The following is a 14,216-nucleotide window of genomic DNA, read 5'->3' as shown; positions in this document are numbered from 1 at the left end:
ATGATAGTTAAATAATTTCATGAATAAAAGGAAGGTATTTTGAAAATATCAATCAGAGCTTGACAGTTTAGCAGTATTTTTTCTTGGGTAGTTTGTAAGGTTCTAATCTAGAATGTTGCTCATCCCACACATTTCATACTCAATTATCCAGAAATTCTTATCCCCAATATGTAATTTGATATCTGTTTATAATTCTTTTCTGACTGGAAGTTATATTAGCAATAAATATTAAAATTGCAATATCAGTTCCTTGTTTTAAAATCCACACAGATTTGTCTTATAGTTTGGCTTCATTTTTTCCCCCATTTTATAATGAAAACTTTTAAACATACAGAAAAGGTGAAAGAATTTTACAATGAGCACCTGTATACCTGTGACTAAAATTCTGCCATTAACCTTTTACTATACTTACTTTACACAGTAGATTTTATTTTCTTTCTATGCTTGCTAAAGTTAATTAATTCCACTGTTTTGTTACTTATTATAAGTTGTAGTAGGGGAGATTTATAGATTTTTAAAACTGTTTATTGCTTCCCACTATTTTCTGATTACATGTATATCTAGGTTTGGTCAGGACCATGCCAGGTCAAACTTAATCTGGAATTTCAAAACACGAGAAGAATTGAGAGATAGTCTTGAATCTGAAATGAGAGCATTTAATATTGATAGAGAGCTTGGTAGTGCTAATGTGATCTCCTGGAACCACCATGAATTTGAGGTAAATTTTAATTTTCATAGTATAGTAGTTTTTTTTTGAAGCATGTATTAGTTTTGGAGTTTTTCTTTTTTTTAATTTGTAGTTGTTTGACATATATCTTTACCTTTCACTCATAATTTTATGAAGGAAATATTGGAAAACTTTCACTTTGCCTGAGACAAATGAAAAATTAATTTTGTTTAGTACCTCAGCTTCGTATGTGAAAATCATGTAGGAGTCAATAAATTTGACCCTGTGCATTCTAGATCTGTTTCTTGCTTTTTTTCCCCTTTAAATTCTTTATTGAAACATAGCCTGTTCTTATTTCTTTTAGCTTGTTTAATAGACTTTTCGTGGTAATTTGATTCTGAATGTGGCCATTTTTTTGCTGCTTAATTAAAATACTGATGTGAAGAGTGACAAAGTAAGAACAAGAAACATGTTGGTGGTAGATAATCTTGTGTGTGTGTGTGTAAATTTTTATTATAGGTGTAAATTTGAGCATGTTTGTGACCCTGCCGGCTTTGCTGTTTAACCCAACTGCATTTCTTAAACATGTTAATGATTTGTTTTTGCTCATTCCCACCTCTTTGTGAAAACTTTCTTTACTTTGGTTTTGGGAGTCTGTATTCTCTGGGATTTTCTCCTTCACTGTCCATTCCTCCTCCTTTGCTCATTTTTCCTTATTGCCCCAACTGCTAAATGCTGGTTGGCCCCTAAGGACCAGTTCTTGGGCTTCTTTTCATTTATATTTATTGCCTTAGTTATCTCATCCATTCTCATGGCTTAAATGTTTTTTATTTGCTGAGGGCTTCAAGATTTTTATCTCCTGCTTAGACTTTCTTTCCTAGACTTCATACTTTTACATTATAAATTGGATATCTAATAAGCTTCTAGAACTTAGCTGTAAAACTCTGCTCTGGTTCTTTCCTCAGACCTACTTCACTTGCAGTCTTTCTGATCTTAGATAATGGCTATTCCTTATTTTCTAGTCAAAACCTTTGACATCATCTTTTTTTCTTATGCCCCAAATTCGGTTTGTCAGCAAGTCCTATTCAGTGCACCTTCAAAATTTACCCAGAACCCAGCCCTCTTCTCTCTATGGGATTGTAGCAGTTTCCCTGCTTCCACCATTGCCTTTCTATAATCTGTTATCAACATAGTAGCAGTGTGATCTTGTTATAATGTAAGTAGATCTTGTCACTTCTCTGCTCCAAGCCCTCCCTGGTGCTCTTATTGCTTCCCAACTCACTTAGTAAAAAGCCTGGGTCTTTAAAATAACTTACAAGGCAAGATCTGTACTCCCTAAATCCAACCATTGTTTCTTTGATCTCATCTCCTAATATTCTCACCATTGCCTGTGGCCACACTGGCTTCCCTGAAAACACCAAATTCATGTTCTTAATTCAAAGTCTTTCTACTTGACTTTCCTTCTGCCTAAAATACTCTTTTCTACAGAGAGCCTCATTTTCTTCAGGTCTTTTCCCGAAGGTTGTCATCGGAGTGGGCCTTCCCTGGCCACCCTGTTTAAAAATATAGCCCTCTTCTCTCTCCCTCCCTCCCTCTCTTCTCTGTCTCTCTCTGTCTCTGTCTCTGTCTCTCTCTCTCTCTCTCTCTCTCTCTCTCTCTCACACACACACACACACACACACACACACACATCTGGCCACCCTGTTTAAAAAATAGCCCTCTTCATACACACACACTTACACTCTCTCTCTCTCCCCACCCCCCCTGCTTTATTTTACTCCATAGCACTTACTGTCATCCAACTACCATATGTATTTTACTTTTTTATCTGCTATGTCTGTAAGGACAGAACTTTTTACATTTGCTTAATGCTATGTCCCTGATGACTAGAACAGTGCATGGCACATACCTTATATTCTTAATAAATGGAGTTGAACAAATTAAAACTCAGAATTTATAGGAAAAAAATGAAATGGATATACATATATATTTGATTTTGTATAGTTTATATTTTTAGAAAACAGCTGTTTTAGGCTTTGGAAAAAGAGTTTTGATAATCTAGTCAAGAAATTCCTTTTTACAGCTGCTTGCAAATCTTTGCTTGAGACAAACCCCAGTTCCCAATCAGGGGCTACTCCCTCACATATCACTTCCAGTGTGTAACCTGGAGTAATTGTACATACAGAGAATGAATACTGTATAAAAATGTACCATAAAATGTAGTTGATGTGTCGGGAGATCAGGGAAGACCTGAAGTGCCTTGTGTGAGTTTGGCAAACTGTGTGTAGTGTGGGATCATTTACTTCTTGCTTGATTGTAGCCAGCTGAGAAGGGAAGGAAGCACGTTATCCTTTAATGGTGTTTTTAGTGTTTTCTTCCCTAAATCTTGATGGATACCATATAGTCTTGTGACAGTTTTTATCAGCAAGTTTTACATTCATAAAATTAGTGTGTAATTCTGACTCTTGACATTTAACTAATGAATTACCAGATATTTTAAGAAATGACAAATTTTTTGTTAAAGTCTATCTCATCAAGAAAAGAAAAAAACTCTGAACAGAAAGAATTTAAGAAGTGATTATGTGAAAATTGCCAAAAAAAGTATTGTAAACTAAAATAATGTAATTTGCTTTTATTAATAAAGGTTAAATATGAGTGCTTGGCAGAGGAAATCAAAATAGGAGATTATTACCTGAGATTACTATTGGAGGAAGATGAGAGTGAAGACAGTGGATCAATTAAGAGATCGTAAGCTACTCTTCATATCTTGTTATGTTTGTTTTTACTGTTGGTTTCATGGCTAATTCTACTGTGAACTTTTTTTTTAATCTAGGTATGAATTTTTCAATGAGCTTTATCATCGTTTCCTGCTCACCCCAAAAGTAAACATGAAGTGTTTATGTTTACAAGCCCTTGCTATTGTTTATGGCAGATGTCATGAAGAAATAGGACCTTTTACAGATACAAGATATATCATTGGAATGTTAGAGAGGGTAAGTTCTGTTTGATCACATTGCTGCCATAACTTTCTACATGAGTTTTTCTGTAATTTACATTATACTTCTTTAAATAAAAGTTAGATGAACAGGAAAATGAGTAATGGGTTAGCGTTTGTCCATGTTGGTTTATTTTTTTCAGTTACTGCTTTTGAACATCTTTAGCGACCTATTTGCCAATCTTTAATTTAAGTATGGATGAGCCGGACAGGTGTGTAAAAGAAATAGTGACTTTTAGAGTTGAATGTTCTTTTGCAATGGACATTTTGGAAAAATCTTAAATGATGCTAGCACACTAAACTTCAAAGTGTGAAAATAGAACTTTTTAGGACTACAATGATAAAGAAAGGGAACCTTGAGTTAGCACAGTTTTTTGGCGGCGGGGGGGTTGGGTTTTTTTTAATTTAATAAAGTTTGTCATTTAACATTTCAGCAAGGTGGGAGAAGATCAAACAGATCAATTCATCCATTATGTAGCTCAAATTTGAGTGTTCCTTACCTGTATACACTTTATTCTTTCATTTGTATTTACATTCCTCTTACATTTAACAATTTAAATTTCAGTGAACTGAGAGAATCATTTCATCAATTTTTAAAATGGTCATCAGTGCTTGCTATAATTGCCTTAGCTGTCAGTCATGCTTTGTGGATTAGAAAACTGGTTCTGAATAAGTTTACAAAACACACCCAGGAAATAACCAGATGAAAACCCTTATTTTTTGCTGTTACACGAGATTTCTCTATTGAATTCTAATTCACTCTTGCTCCAGTGAACTGAGTACTTGTGGCATAGCATGTGTATTTTAGGCAGTTACATTTTTTCCTTCTTGTGTTCATGATGATGTGATTTATGTGAAACATCGCTTACCAATTCTTTAGAATTTTTACTTAACTTGGGAGTATCATTTGGGCCAATTCTTTCATTTACTTCAATTTTTATGTACATTCTTAAAGCTATGTATTAATCTGTTTGTGACTTAAAATATCTGCCTTTCTAGGGAAATTAAATAAGTTTTATCAAATTGCAGAGAATGTACGACGTTGAGGAATTGCAATAATTGACAGTTTTCTCTGATTTTCTTTGTTTACAAGATGACTTTATTTCTTTTTGGCTGTTGGTTGATTTTGTCCAGTGATGGTAATGTCTTAATTTCTGTTTCTATTTACTTCTGACTGAATTCTCATTTATTTCAATAGTGCACAGATAAACTTGAGCGAGATAGGTTGATCCTCTTCCTTAACAAGTTGATCCTTAATAAGGTACAGTATTTTGCATAAATATGCTATTATTTCCAAGTTAAGTCACATGTATGTAACAAAGTAAATGATTACAGTTTGACTTAATTATCAAGACATGGTTCTTGTCTTATCTTCTCCTTTTGCTTTCAACTCTTAAAGGGAGAAGTTTTTGCCAAATATTCATTTTTGAAACCAACACTGACTTGCTTAATTTTATTCTCACTTTTAGTAAATAATGCAGATGTTTTTAAATGAAATAAAATGAGTAAGCCCTAGGAAAATTTAATTTGAATTATAATCTCTTACAAACTTCTAAGAAATTACCAGTTTTTATCTTGCTTAGAAAAACAAACTGGAACTTTAAAAAGTTTTTTAATGTACTGGATTCTATTTCTGAGTACAGAATATTTATTAACAAAAAGACATTGGAAAAATGCAGGATAATTGTAGAACCAGAGAGTTTATCCTGGGTGTTATTCCCGCCAGGCTTTAATTTGTTTATTTTTATTTTGTTTTGCTCAGAATATATTTAAGTAAAAATTCTTTTTATTCTTTTTTAATTAATTAATTAATTTTCGGCTGCATTGGGTCTTCATTGCTGCACATGGGCTTTCTCTATTTGTGGCGAGCGGGGCTACTCTTCGTTGCAGTGTGTGGGCTTCTCATTGTGGTGGCTTCCCTTGTTGGGGAGCATGGGCTATAGGCGTGCGGACTTCAGTAGTTGTGGCACGTGGGCTCAGTAGCTGTGGCTCACGGGCTCTAGAGCGCAGGCTCAGTAGTTGTGGAGCATGGGCTTAGTTGCTCTGCAGCATGTGGGATCTTCCCAGACCGGGGCTTGAACCCGTATCCCCTGCATTGGCAGGCAGATTCTTAACCACTGCACCACCAGGGAAGCCCAAGTAAAAATTATTTATATGATCTCTCTGTAATACAGTTTTGCCTTTTTAATTTTTATCTAAATTTATGCTTCCTTGAACACAAAATCCTGAAAATACTGAGTAATACCAGTTATGTGCCAGTTTTTCCAAAGAGATTCCAAATATTCTCTTCTTTGAGAGCCTTTTAGGTAGTAATATCTATTGGAGAGAAAGATTTTAAATTATGTAAACATGTTTCTGTCTTCCAGAAAAATGTTAAGGACCTCATGGATTCAAATGGAATTAGAATCCTTGTGGACTTGCTTACCCTTGCACATCTCCATGTAAACCGAGCTACAGTACCACTGCAAGTATGTATGCTTATCTAGATTTTATAAGTTTAACATTCTTTGAGTACAAATTTAGAATCAAAAGAATCATACAAATCTGAAAATATGTCAGGGTGTCTGGCCATGAATCTCCTTCTCTAATAACTGTGATAGTACTAATGCCTGGGAGATTAAGTCACACACACAAAAAATGAAATAACCAAAATGGACAATGATGATCCAGTTTTATTTTTCTGATGTCTCTTTTGTCTTTTAAAGTAACTGCATCTCTAATGTGGCTTATTTTGAGGCAATATGTCCTTTAGGATTTAAACTGAATCCATCAGTTATGTAACTGGAACATTCAGCATTGACATCCACTGAGAGTATACTTTGCCTTGAGGAATCTGGAGGCCTTATTGAAACTAGCCAGTAAGAGGACAGAGCTGCAGGTCTCTACCTAAAGGCCTCTTCTGATACCTAACTTATAGAAGGGATCTATACTTGGCTCATTGATGTTAATGTTAAATTTTTGTTTAATCTCCTTATTTGAGGAGATGTGTCATGTTTTGGCAGAGTTGTGTGCAAAAGTGCTATTTGAATATTAGGACATGGCATTTTCTATTATCAGGTACAAATAATAGTAATCATAATGCTTGCATCGTATTATAGTGTACCAGGTACTGTTCTGGTCCACATAATATATTAACTCTTTAAACCCCACAACAGCCCTCCCATTTTACACATGAGGAAAGTGAGGAACAGAGAGACTAAGTTTGTTGTCCAGGGTTACCTAATAAAGGACAGTGCCAGAGTTAGAACTCGGAAGTCTGTGCTCTTAACCACTTTTCTATAGCTCTCTATATGAATCTAACTGAAAGCTGATGGTAATGAGGGTATTTAAAATCATGTTTTAATAAAATATACTAAGTACATAAAAATTCTATCCTAGATTCTTATAAACATTGATATATGAAATTATAAGAATTATCTGTCATCAGGGTAGTAAATTGAAAGTAAGTGTTTAAAACCACTAAAAACTTTCCTGTTAGCATTTTAACTCTTTGATCTCAGGTATTTATTGAAACTTTTAGTTTGAGTGAGTTTTTTCTTTCAAAAGAACTTTAGTATTTTTGAGCATTGTGGTTTTGGTTAATGGTATATGTTTGATTATATAGCTATTTGCAGTATTCTTTACTACTAAAATTTTAGTGTCCTGAGAATTTATTAATGACCATCTGGAATATAGATGCCTTTGAGTTTAGCTTAGATTGCCAAGTGAATTTAGGAAACTCTTTACTTCAAATGCATAATAAGGAAGTAGCATTTTTGGACTATTAGTTTAGGCATCTAATCCTTAACTCTTAAAATTGGGTCACTTAAAATTTTAGATGGATTTCTAAAGAAATATAAACTCAAGAAATTAGTACTGTGTAACTTTTTATGACATCTGCCCCCTTAGATTTCTGCCTTGAAAAATAACTAAATATTTTTAAAACTTAGAGCAATGTAATCGAAGCTGCTCCAGATATGAAAAGAGAGAGTGAAAAGGAATGGTACTTTGGCAATGCAGACAAAGAAAGGAGTGGCCCATATGGATATCATGAGGTATGTGTTTGGGAGAAACTTTTCATGGAAGTCTTAGTCATTTTTTATGTCCTCCTGATAGCACATATAGAGATGTGGAATATTTTAGATCTATGATATGATTTACTGTCATCAGCTCCAAGGACTCTCCCATTCTATTTCCACATAAAGGACAAGATGACTTGTATTTCTAGACACACATACACACAAAATCATGTCTTCAAATCTTACTGTTTAAAAGCTATTGTTATGACACTGCTAATTATTAGAGAAATACAAACCAAAACTGCAATGAGATACCACTTCATACCAGTCAGAATGGCCATCATTAAAAAGTCTACAAATAACATTTGCTAGAGAGGGTGTGGAGAACAGGGAACACTCCTGCACTGTTGGTGGGAATGTAAGCTGGTACAGCCACTGTGGAAAACAGTGGAGGTTCCTCAAAAAACTAAAAACAGAGTTGCCATATGATCCAGCAATCCCACTCCTGGGCATATATCTGGACAAAACTATAATTCAAATAGATATGTGCACCCCTATGTTTATAGCAGCACTATTCACAATAGCCAAGACATGGAAACAACCTGAATGTCCACCGACAGTTGAATGGATAAAGTAGATGTGGTACATATATACAATGGAATATTACTCAGCCATAAAAAAGAACAAAATAATGCCATTTGCAGCAACATGGATGCAACTAGAGATTATCATACTAAGTGAAGTTTATACTAAATGAAGTAAGTCAGAAAGAGAAAGATACCATATGATATCACTTATATGTGGAATCTAAAATATGATATAAATGAACTTATTTATGAAACAGAAACAGATTCACAGGCATAGAAAACAGACTTGTAATTGCCAAGGGGGAGGGGGAATGAGGGGAGGGATGGAGTGGGAGTTTGGCGTTATCAGATGCAAACTAGTATATGTAGAATGGATAAACAAGGTCCTACTGTATAGCACAGGAAACTATATTCAATGTTCTGGGATAAACCATAATGGAAAAGAATATAAAAAGAATGTATATATGTATAACTGAATCACTTTGCAGTACAGCAGAAATTAACGCATTATAAACAACTATACTTCAATTAAAAATAATTTTAAAAATTAAAAATAAAATAAAAGTTATGGAAGTAGCGCTCAGGTTTTTAATGACTTTTGTATAATAATTGTGTTAAGCTATAATGCTTCTTTATGGTATGAACAGGTAAGTTTTAATATACAGTCTTAAATTCATTGAAAATTGCCTATACACTCCAAGGGCAATTTCCATCTTAATTAACATCTGGTGATCTTTGGTCCTGCCAACTTGGCTTCCAATTCTTGGCTTCCCAGGCTCAGTTGGAATTTAGTCAAAGATAGTTTTATAGAAGACCAGCCTTCCACTTATATATAATTTGGTTGCTTTATACTCTGCCTATGGTGTTTATTCTTTCCAGTGTTCCTTATGCTCTGCAGTTTGGCCAACTAAATGGTTATTTTCTGATATTAGCAGCCAAATTTGAGTTCCTGAAGGCCTGTCAACAGAAGTCTTTTGTTTCCTAATAGTGAATTTGCATGTGTGTTTCATAGTTCAGTTTGTATTTTCTGTAAAACAGAAAACATTAGCAAACCTTTTCATTTTGTTTGGTCTGCTTGTAATAATGATGCCTTCCATTCATTTAGATGCAAGAATTGTGGACCAAAGGAATGTTAAATGCAAAAACCAGATGCTGGGCTCAAGGCATGGATGGATGGCGGCCACTTCAGGCAATACCCCAGCTTAAGTGGTGTCTGTTAGCCAGTGGACAGGCTGTACTAAATGAAACTGACCTTGCTACCCTTATATTGAACATGTTGATCACAATGTGTGGATATTTTCCAAGCAGGTAAAATGTAATTGAACATTTCCGTGGTTAACAAGGACTCTAAAAACATCTTGTTCTCCCCATTTGTATGGGTGCTTGCTAAGGCATGGGATTGTTCTAGTGACTTAGAGCAAAGGTTTTCTATTTGTGGCTTTGGGGGAATGCTGCTTTGGATTTTGGAGCTTTTTGAAACAAGATATAAAGAAATAATTTGCAAATTTTATTGATAAAGTAAGCTAAAAAGCAACTTTCTCTGGGAAACTTCAAATAATATTACAAAATTGAGGCTTACTAGCAGCTCTCTAGCAACAGTAACAATTGTCATATTCATTGAATCAGGTATGAAAGTTTTGAAATGAACACTCTGTGGTTCATAGACCAGTGGTGAGTGCCTAGTGACTGCTCCTGATCTGTCAGGTTAGCCTCTCCTGGTTTAAGAACATGAGTCTAGGCCCACATCTTGCCCCGCTTGACTAGTGAAGGTGAGACTTAGTTATCCAGTGATAGTCATAATTATAATCCTTGCATGGAATTTTTCAGTCTTTCAAACTTTTTAATCAAAATTTGTATATATATCATCTTGTTTTATTACTATAGTAAAGATACTTTGTGATGGAATTTAATGAGTAATTGTTAATTTTATAGCATTCGAGGCTTTTATAGTTCCAGTTCTCTTTAAAATTCAGATCAGGCTTAAAAACATACAATTAGTATTTAGAAGTAATGTAGCACTAAAATTGAGGCTACACTTGGAAAATACTGAGAGTAGTTAAATTAAGGTTTACATTTATTGAAAAAGTTTGATATGCCCTTTGGGGGGAATATCCACTGACAGTGTGTTGGAAAACACCAAGTTTAAATAATAAATGAGAGTCTCTGGCTGTTCTAGGGTACTGTTTTTCAAGGAAATCTTTTGGAAGGAAATGAAGTCATATTAAGCAGCCAAATAGATTTAAACCAAAATACCTAATCATGTTCCCAGCTGTATGAGAGCTTAGTCTTCATTAACAAAAATGTAAGGTAACGTGCTTCATGCCTAGTAGAATGTCATATGCTCTGAACATACAAATTTTAATAAATATATTAAATGTTGACCATAAAAAAAATGTTTTTCTAGGGATCAAGATAATGCCATCATTCGACCTTTACCTAGAGTGAAAAGACTGCTGTCAGACAATGCTTGCCTTCCCCATATTATTCAGGTAAGTTACTTTTATGTTATAAACTAGGAACAATATTTTAAGAATCATTTTACCTTATTTAACTTTATTGTGAGCCCCAGTCTTTGTCTTATTGTAGTATGTTCCATTTTCAAAAGGCCTGAATTATACTTACCTCACTTACTCCTAATTGAGTTGATATTCTGAATATACTGTGGAAGGTTGTGTATCCAAGAGCCTAGACATGCGAAGCTTCCATGCTCCAGAATTATTCTCATAAGGTTTTATTTATTATCTGTTCTTAAAATCACAACATTGTAATAACTGAAAGGTGACAGTTTGTGGTGCATGTTGGTGTTGTTAGGGGTACTGGGAAGCACACCAGCATCCCACAGATGTGGGCATGGTGGGTTATATCTTAAGAAATAGTTACAGCAGTCTTGTCAGCTTGCCTCAGAGTATTTGAGTCTTCTCAGTTATATGTTATCATGGATAACAACTAATCCAAAGCATTGAGTTGAAATTATGTAGGATATACTAAGTATCTTTTCTTTCTTTCTCATTGTTATTCTACTCTTTGGGAATTAAGCTACTTAAACTCCAGATGAGCCCTAAGTTAGGTCGCAGAGATGTCAGGTCACTGTTTCTCTCCTTTCTATAGATTATTCTGTCAAATCTAATTTTTTTATATTAACCACACATGGTGTAGCTTTAAAATATGTCAGTAACTTGTGCCATTTGTATCTCTCAGTTGTACATTGGTGTGAAAAGGGAGAGGAGAGTTACTCAGTATATTTTTACATTCACCAATAGTGAAAGTCACTGGTAATGAAAAAGGTTTCTGAATATGACAGTGCCTTATCAACTTTTAAAAGAATTTCCCCCAACTTCTGTTATTTAAGCATACCAGCATTTCAACATTTGTGCACTTTTCTGTTGTGGGCATTTCTTTTCAGAGCCTTAATTGAAAGCCACTACCACCCTGGCCTGTGTGTGTCTGCAGCTGCATATGTGAGGTGGTACAAGGAGAGGGATTTGTTTCTATCCTATCTCTCTCCTGTAGAGAAAGGACCATGCCTAGAAAATCTGTCTCTCCCAAACATTTTCCCAAGACTTATGAAACTGAAAGGAAAGAAGCAAGGTTGAATTTCAGGCCAGGGAGGATTGACTGAAAAACAGATTTTAAGAGATGTGGTCAGTGTAACATGAAACTTTGGGGGGAAGATCTATTTTAATTAACAAAAATTTTTAATAGTAACTGGACAAGTAGGAAGATTGAAGAAATTTATTGATAAACCTAGCTGCTTTTAACAGTATATGCCTCCCATATTTTTTTGTACTGAGTTCAAAAAAACATTTCTTAGAAGCTGTTTTTGTTTTCACTTAATTTTCTATATTCTGGGAGGCCTTATTCTTGCTAAGCAGAGTTAGGCAGTTGTAGCGGTTTTTAGGAACATTATCTATCTACATTGCTTGGTACAGATTTCTGTACATCATTTGACTGTAAGAGCAATCACCAGTTTTACCATCTGATACAGCTTCAGAATTTTTGGAGTCGTCTAAGATACAGTGAATGAATGTCCTAGGTTTTCTGATATAGTCACAATTTCAAATATTCTAGGTTGTTGCCTGTTAATTCCCGTATTTTTATTAGAGTGACGTCGAATCTTAAACACAAACACCATTAACACTAGGGAAAATCCTGTGTTATTATATCTCAGTTTTTCTTTTGTAAAGTATATCACAGTACTGTTTTACTATATATAATCTAAATACCTTGTTGAATAGGTAAGACACCAAAAACAGAGAAATTTAAATTACTTACTTAAAAGACATATGGCTATTCAGTCTCATACACTGAATCTAGAACTTTGACCCCTAATCTGAGCTAGTACTTATTCTTGTTATTGTAATTTTTTACTGGTAGCATTTGACTCCAAATTGGGAATTCTTCAGAAGTAAGTGTTTATAGGAAATTGAAATGCCACTTTTATTAAAGAAATTTAATAAGTTTTATCTTATCAGGTGTTTAGTCATAGCAATACTCTATACTTTTTTTTATTAGCCCAGATTCATTCCAGTGATCCCAGATAGTTCCTTCAGTATCGCTAGCTCAGATTTCTGTAAATCATATCTCTTGGTACTTTCTGGTAGTGGCACTACTGGTATTTGGTTATCCTCTTGCCTTGTACCTGCACTTGTAGATCTGTTTTTTAGTGCTGTTTCACTGAAAGCTGTTCTCTGCTCAGCTCTTTGGAGTTCTCAGATAGTCTTCAGAGGATGCTTCATTTCAAATCAACTGACCTGAAACTAACCCAAAGGGTAGCTACATTTTTTTTTCTTCTTTGTCATTAACAGAGAAGCCCATTCAGGAAGATTCCTGCACAGGAAATAATTTTGTCTATAATCATGACAAAGCAGCTTCAGGCATGTTTGCACTTTTTATGAATAAGTTTTGATCAATTCTTTATTAATATTTTACTATCTCTGCATTAAATGCTATAAACTATTTTTCAAATCTGTTTAGAACCTGGTAGACAAGCATACTGAGTCTGATTTTTATTTTGTTACACTACTTATGAGAAACTGTAACCCCAGCACATGAAATGCATAAACCTAAGATGAATGGTGATGTTGCACGTTTTTTACAGCCCAATAACCAGACATTTTATTTCGTTTTTTTTTAGCTACTGCTGACCTTTGACCCTATCCTTGTTGAGAAGGTTGCAGTTTTGTTATATCGTATTATGCAAGATAACCCACAGTTACCTCGACTTTATCTTAGTGGAGTATTTTTCTTTATCATGATGTATACAGGTTCCAATGTGCTTCCTGTTGCTCGGTAAGAGCTGTAGTGATAATCTATTTGAAATTACTTGAATTGTACATGGACAGATTTATTAAATTAGTTTTTTGTGAGCATATCATTGTATTTATTAAATTTTTCATTATAAGAGCTGTTTATATATGTCTGAAAATTTGAAAGTTAGAAGAATAGGGGAGGACTTCCCTGGTGGCACAGTGGTTAAGAATCCGCCTGCCAATGCAGGGGACACGGGTTCAAGCCCTGGTCCGGGAAGATCCCACATGCCACAGCGCAAATAAGCCTGTGCACCACAACTACTGAGCTTGCGCTCTAGAGCCCACGAGCCACAACTAGTGAGCCCACGTGCCACAACTACTGAAGCCGTGTGCCTAGAGCCCGTGCTCCGCAACAAGAGAAGCCACTGCAATGAGAAGCCTGCGCACCGCAACAAAGAGTAGCCCCTGCTCACCGTAGAGAAAGCCCACGCGCAGCAACAAAGACCCAACGCGGCCAAAAATAAATAAATTTAAAAAAAAAGAATAGGGGAAAAATTATTCAGAATTACACCATTTTACCACATCTAACATAAGAATTGTATCATCATCTAGTGTTTTAATCATACAGATTTAATTTAACTATATTCATATTGTATACAGTTTTACATTTTGCTTTTTTTTTAAAATTGAGTAATTTTTTGATATTATTACATAACTGTA

The 14,216-nt window shown here is 34.7% G+C and overlaps 1 protein-coding gene across 1 annotated transcript in view; it reads left to right on the top strand.

Annotated features, from left to right (window-relative positions):
* The window catches only part of DNAJC13 (DnaJ heat shock protein family (Hsp40) member C13), a 130,812-nt gene that overhangs the window by 62,241 nt on the left and 54,355 nt on the right, over positions 1–14,216 (top strand). The window contains exons 22-30 of the mRNA XM_007451693.1: positions 565–718; positions 3,312–3,415; positions 3,501–3,660; positions 4,861–4,923; positions 6,029–6,130; positions 7,592–7,696; positions 9,353–9,555; positions 10,652–10,736; positions 13,382–13,536. Coding sequence (XP_007451755.1) covers positions 565–718; positions 3,312–3,415; positions 3,501–3,660; positions 4,861–4,923; positions 6,029–6,130; positions 7,592–7,696; positions 9,353–9,555; positions 10,652–10,736; positions 13,382–13,536 — 1,131 coding nt within the window. The remainder of the gene's footprint in view (positions 1–564; positions 719–3,311; positions 3,416–3,500; positions 3,661–4,860; positions 4,924–6,028; positions 6,131–7,591; positions 7,697–9,352; positions 9,556–10,651; positions 10,737–13,381; positions 13,537–14,216) is intronic.

The sequence above is a fragment of the Lipotes vexillifer genome, unplaced genomic scaffold (assembly GCF_000442215.2).
Source record: "Lipotes vexillifer unplaced genomic scaffold, Lipotes_vexillifer_v1.1 scaffold1271, whole genome shotgun sequence".
NCBI lineage: Eukaryota > Metazoa > Chordata > Mammalia > Artiodactyla > Lipotidae > Lipotes > Lipotes vexillifer.
The sequence above is the reverse complement of the archived record's forward strand: the minus strand, read 5'-3'. Positions and strand labels throughout refer to the sequence as shown.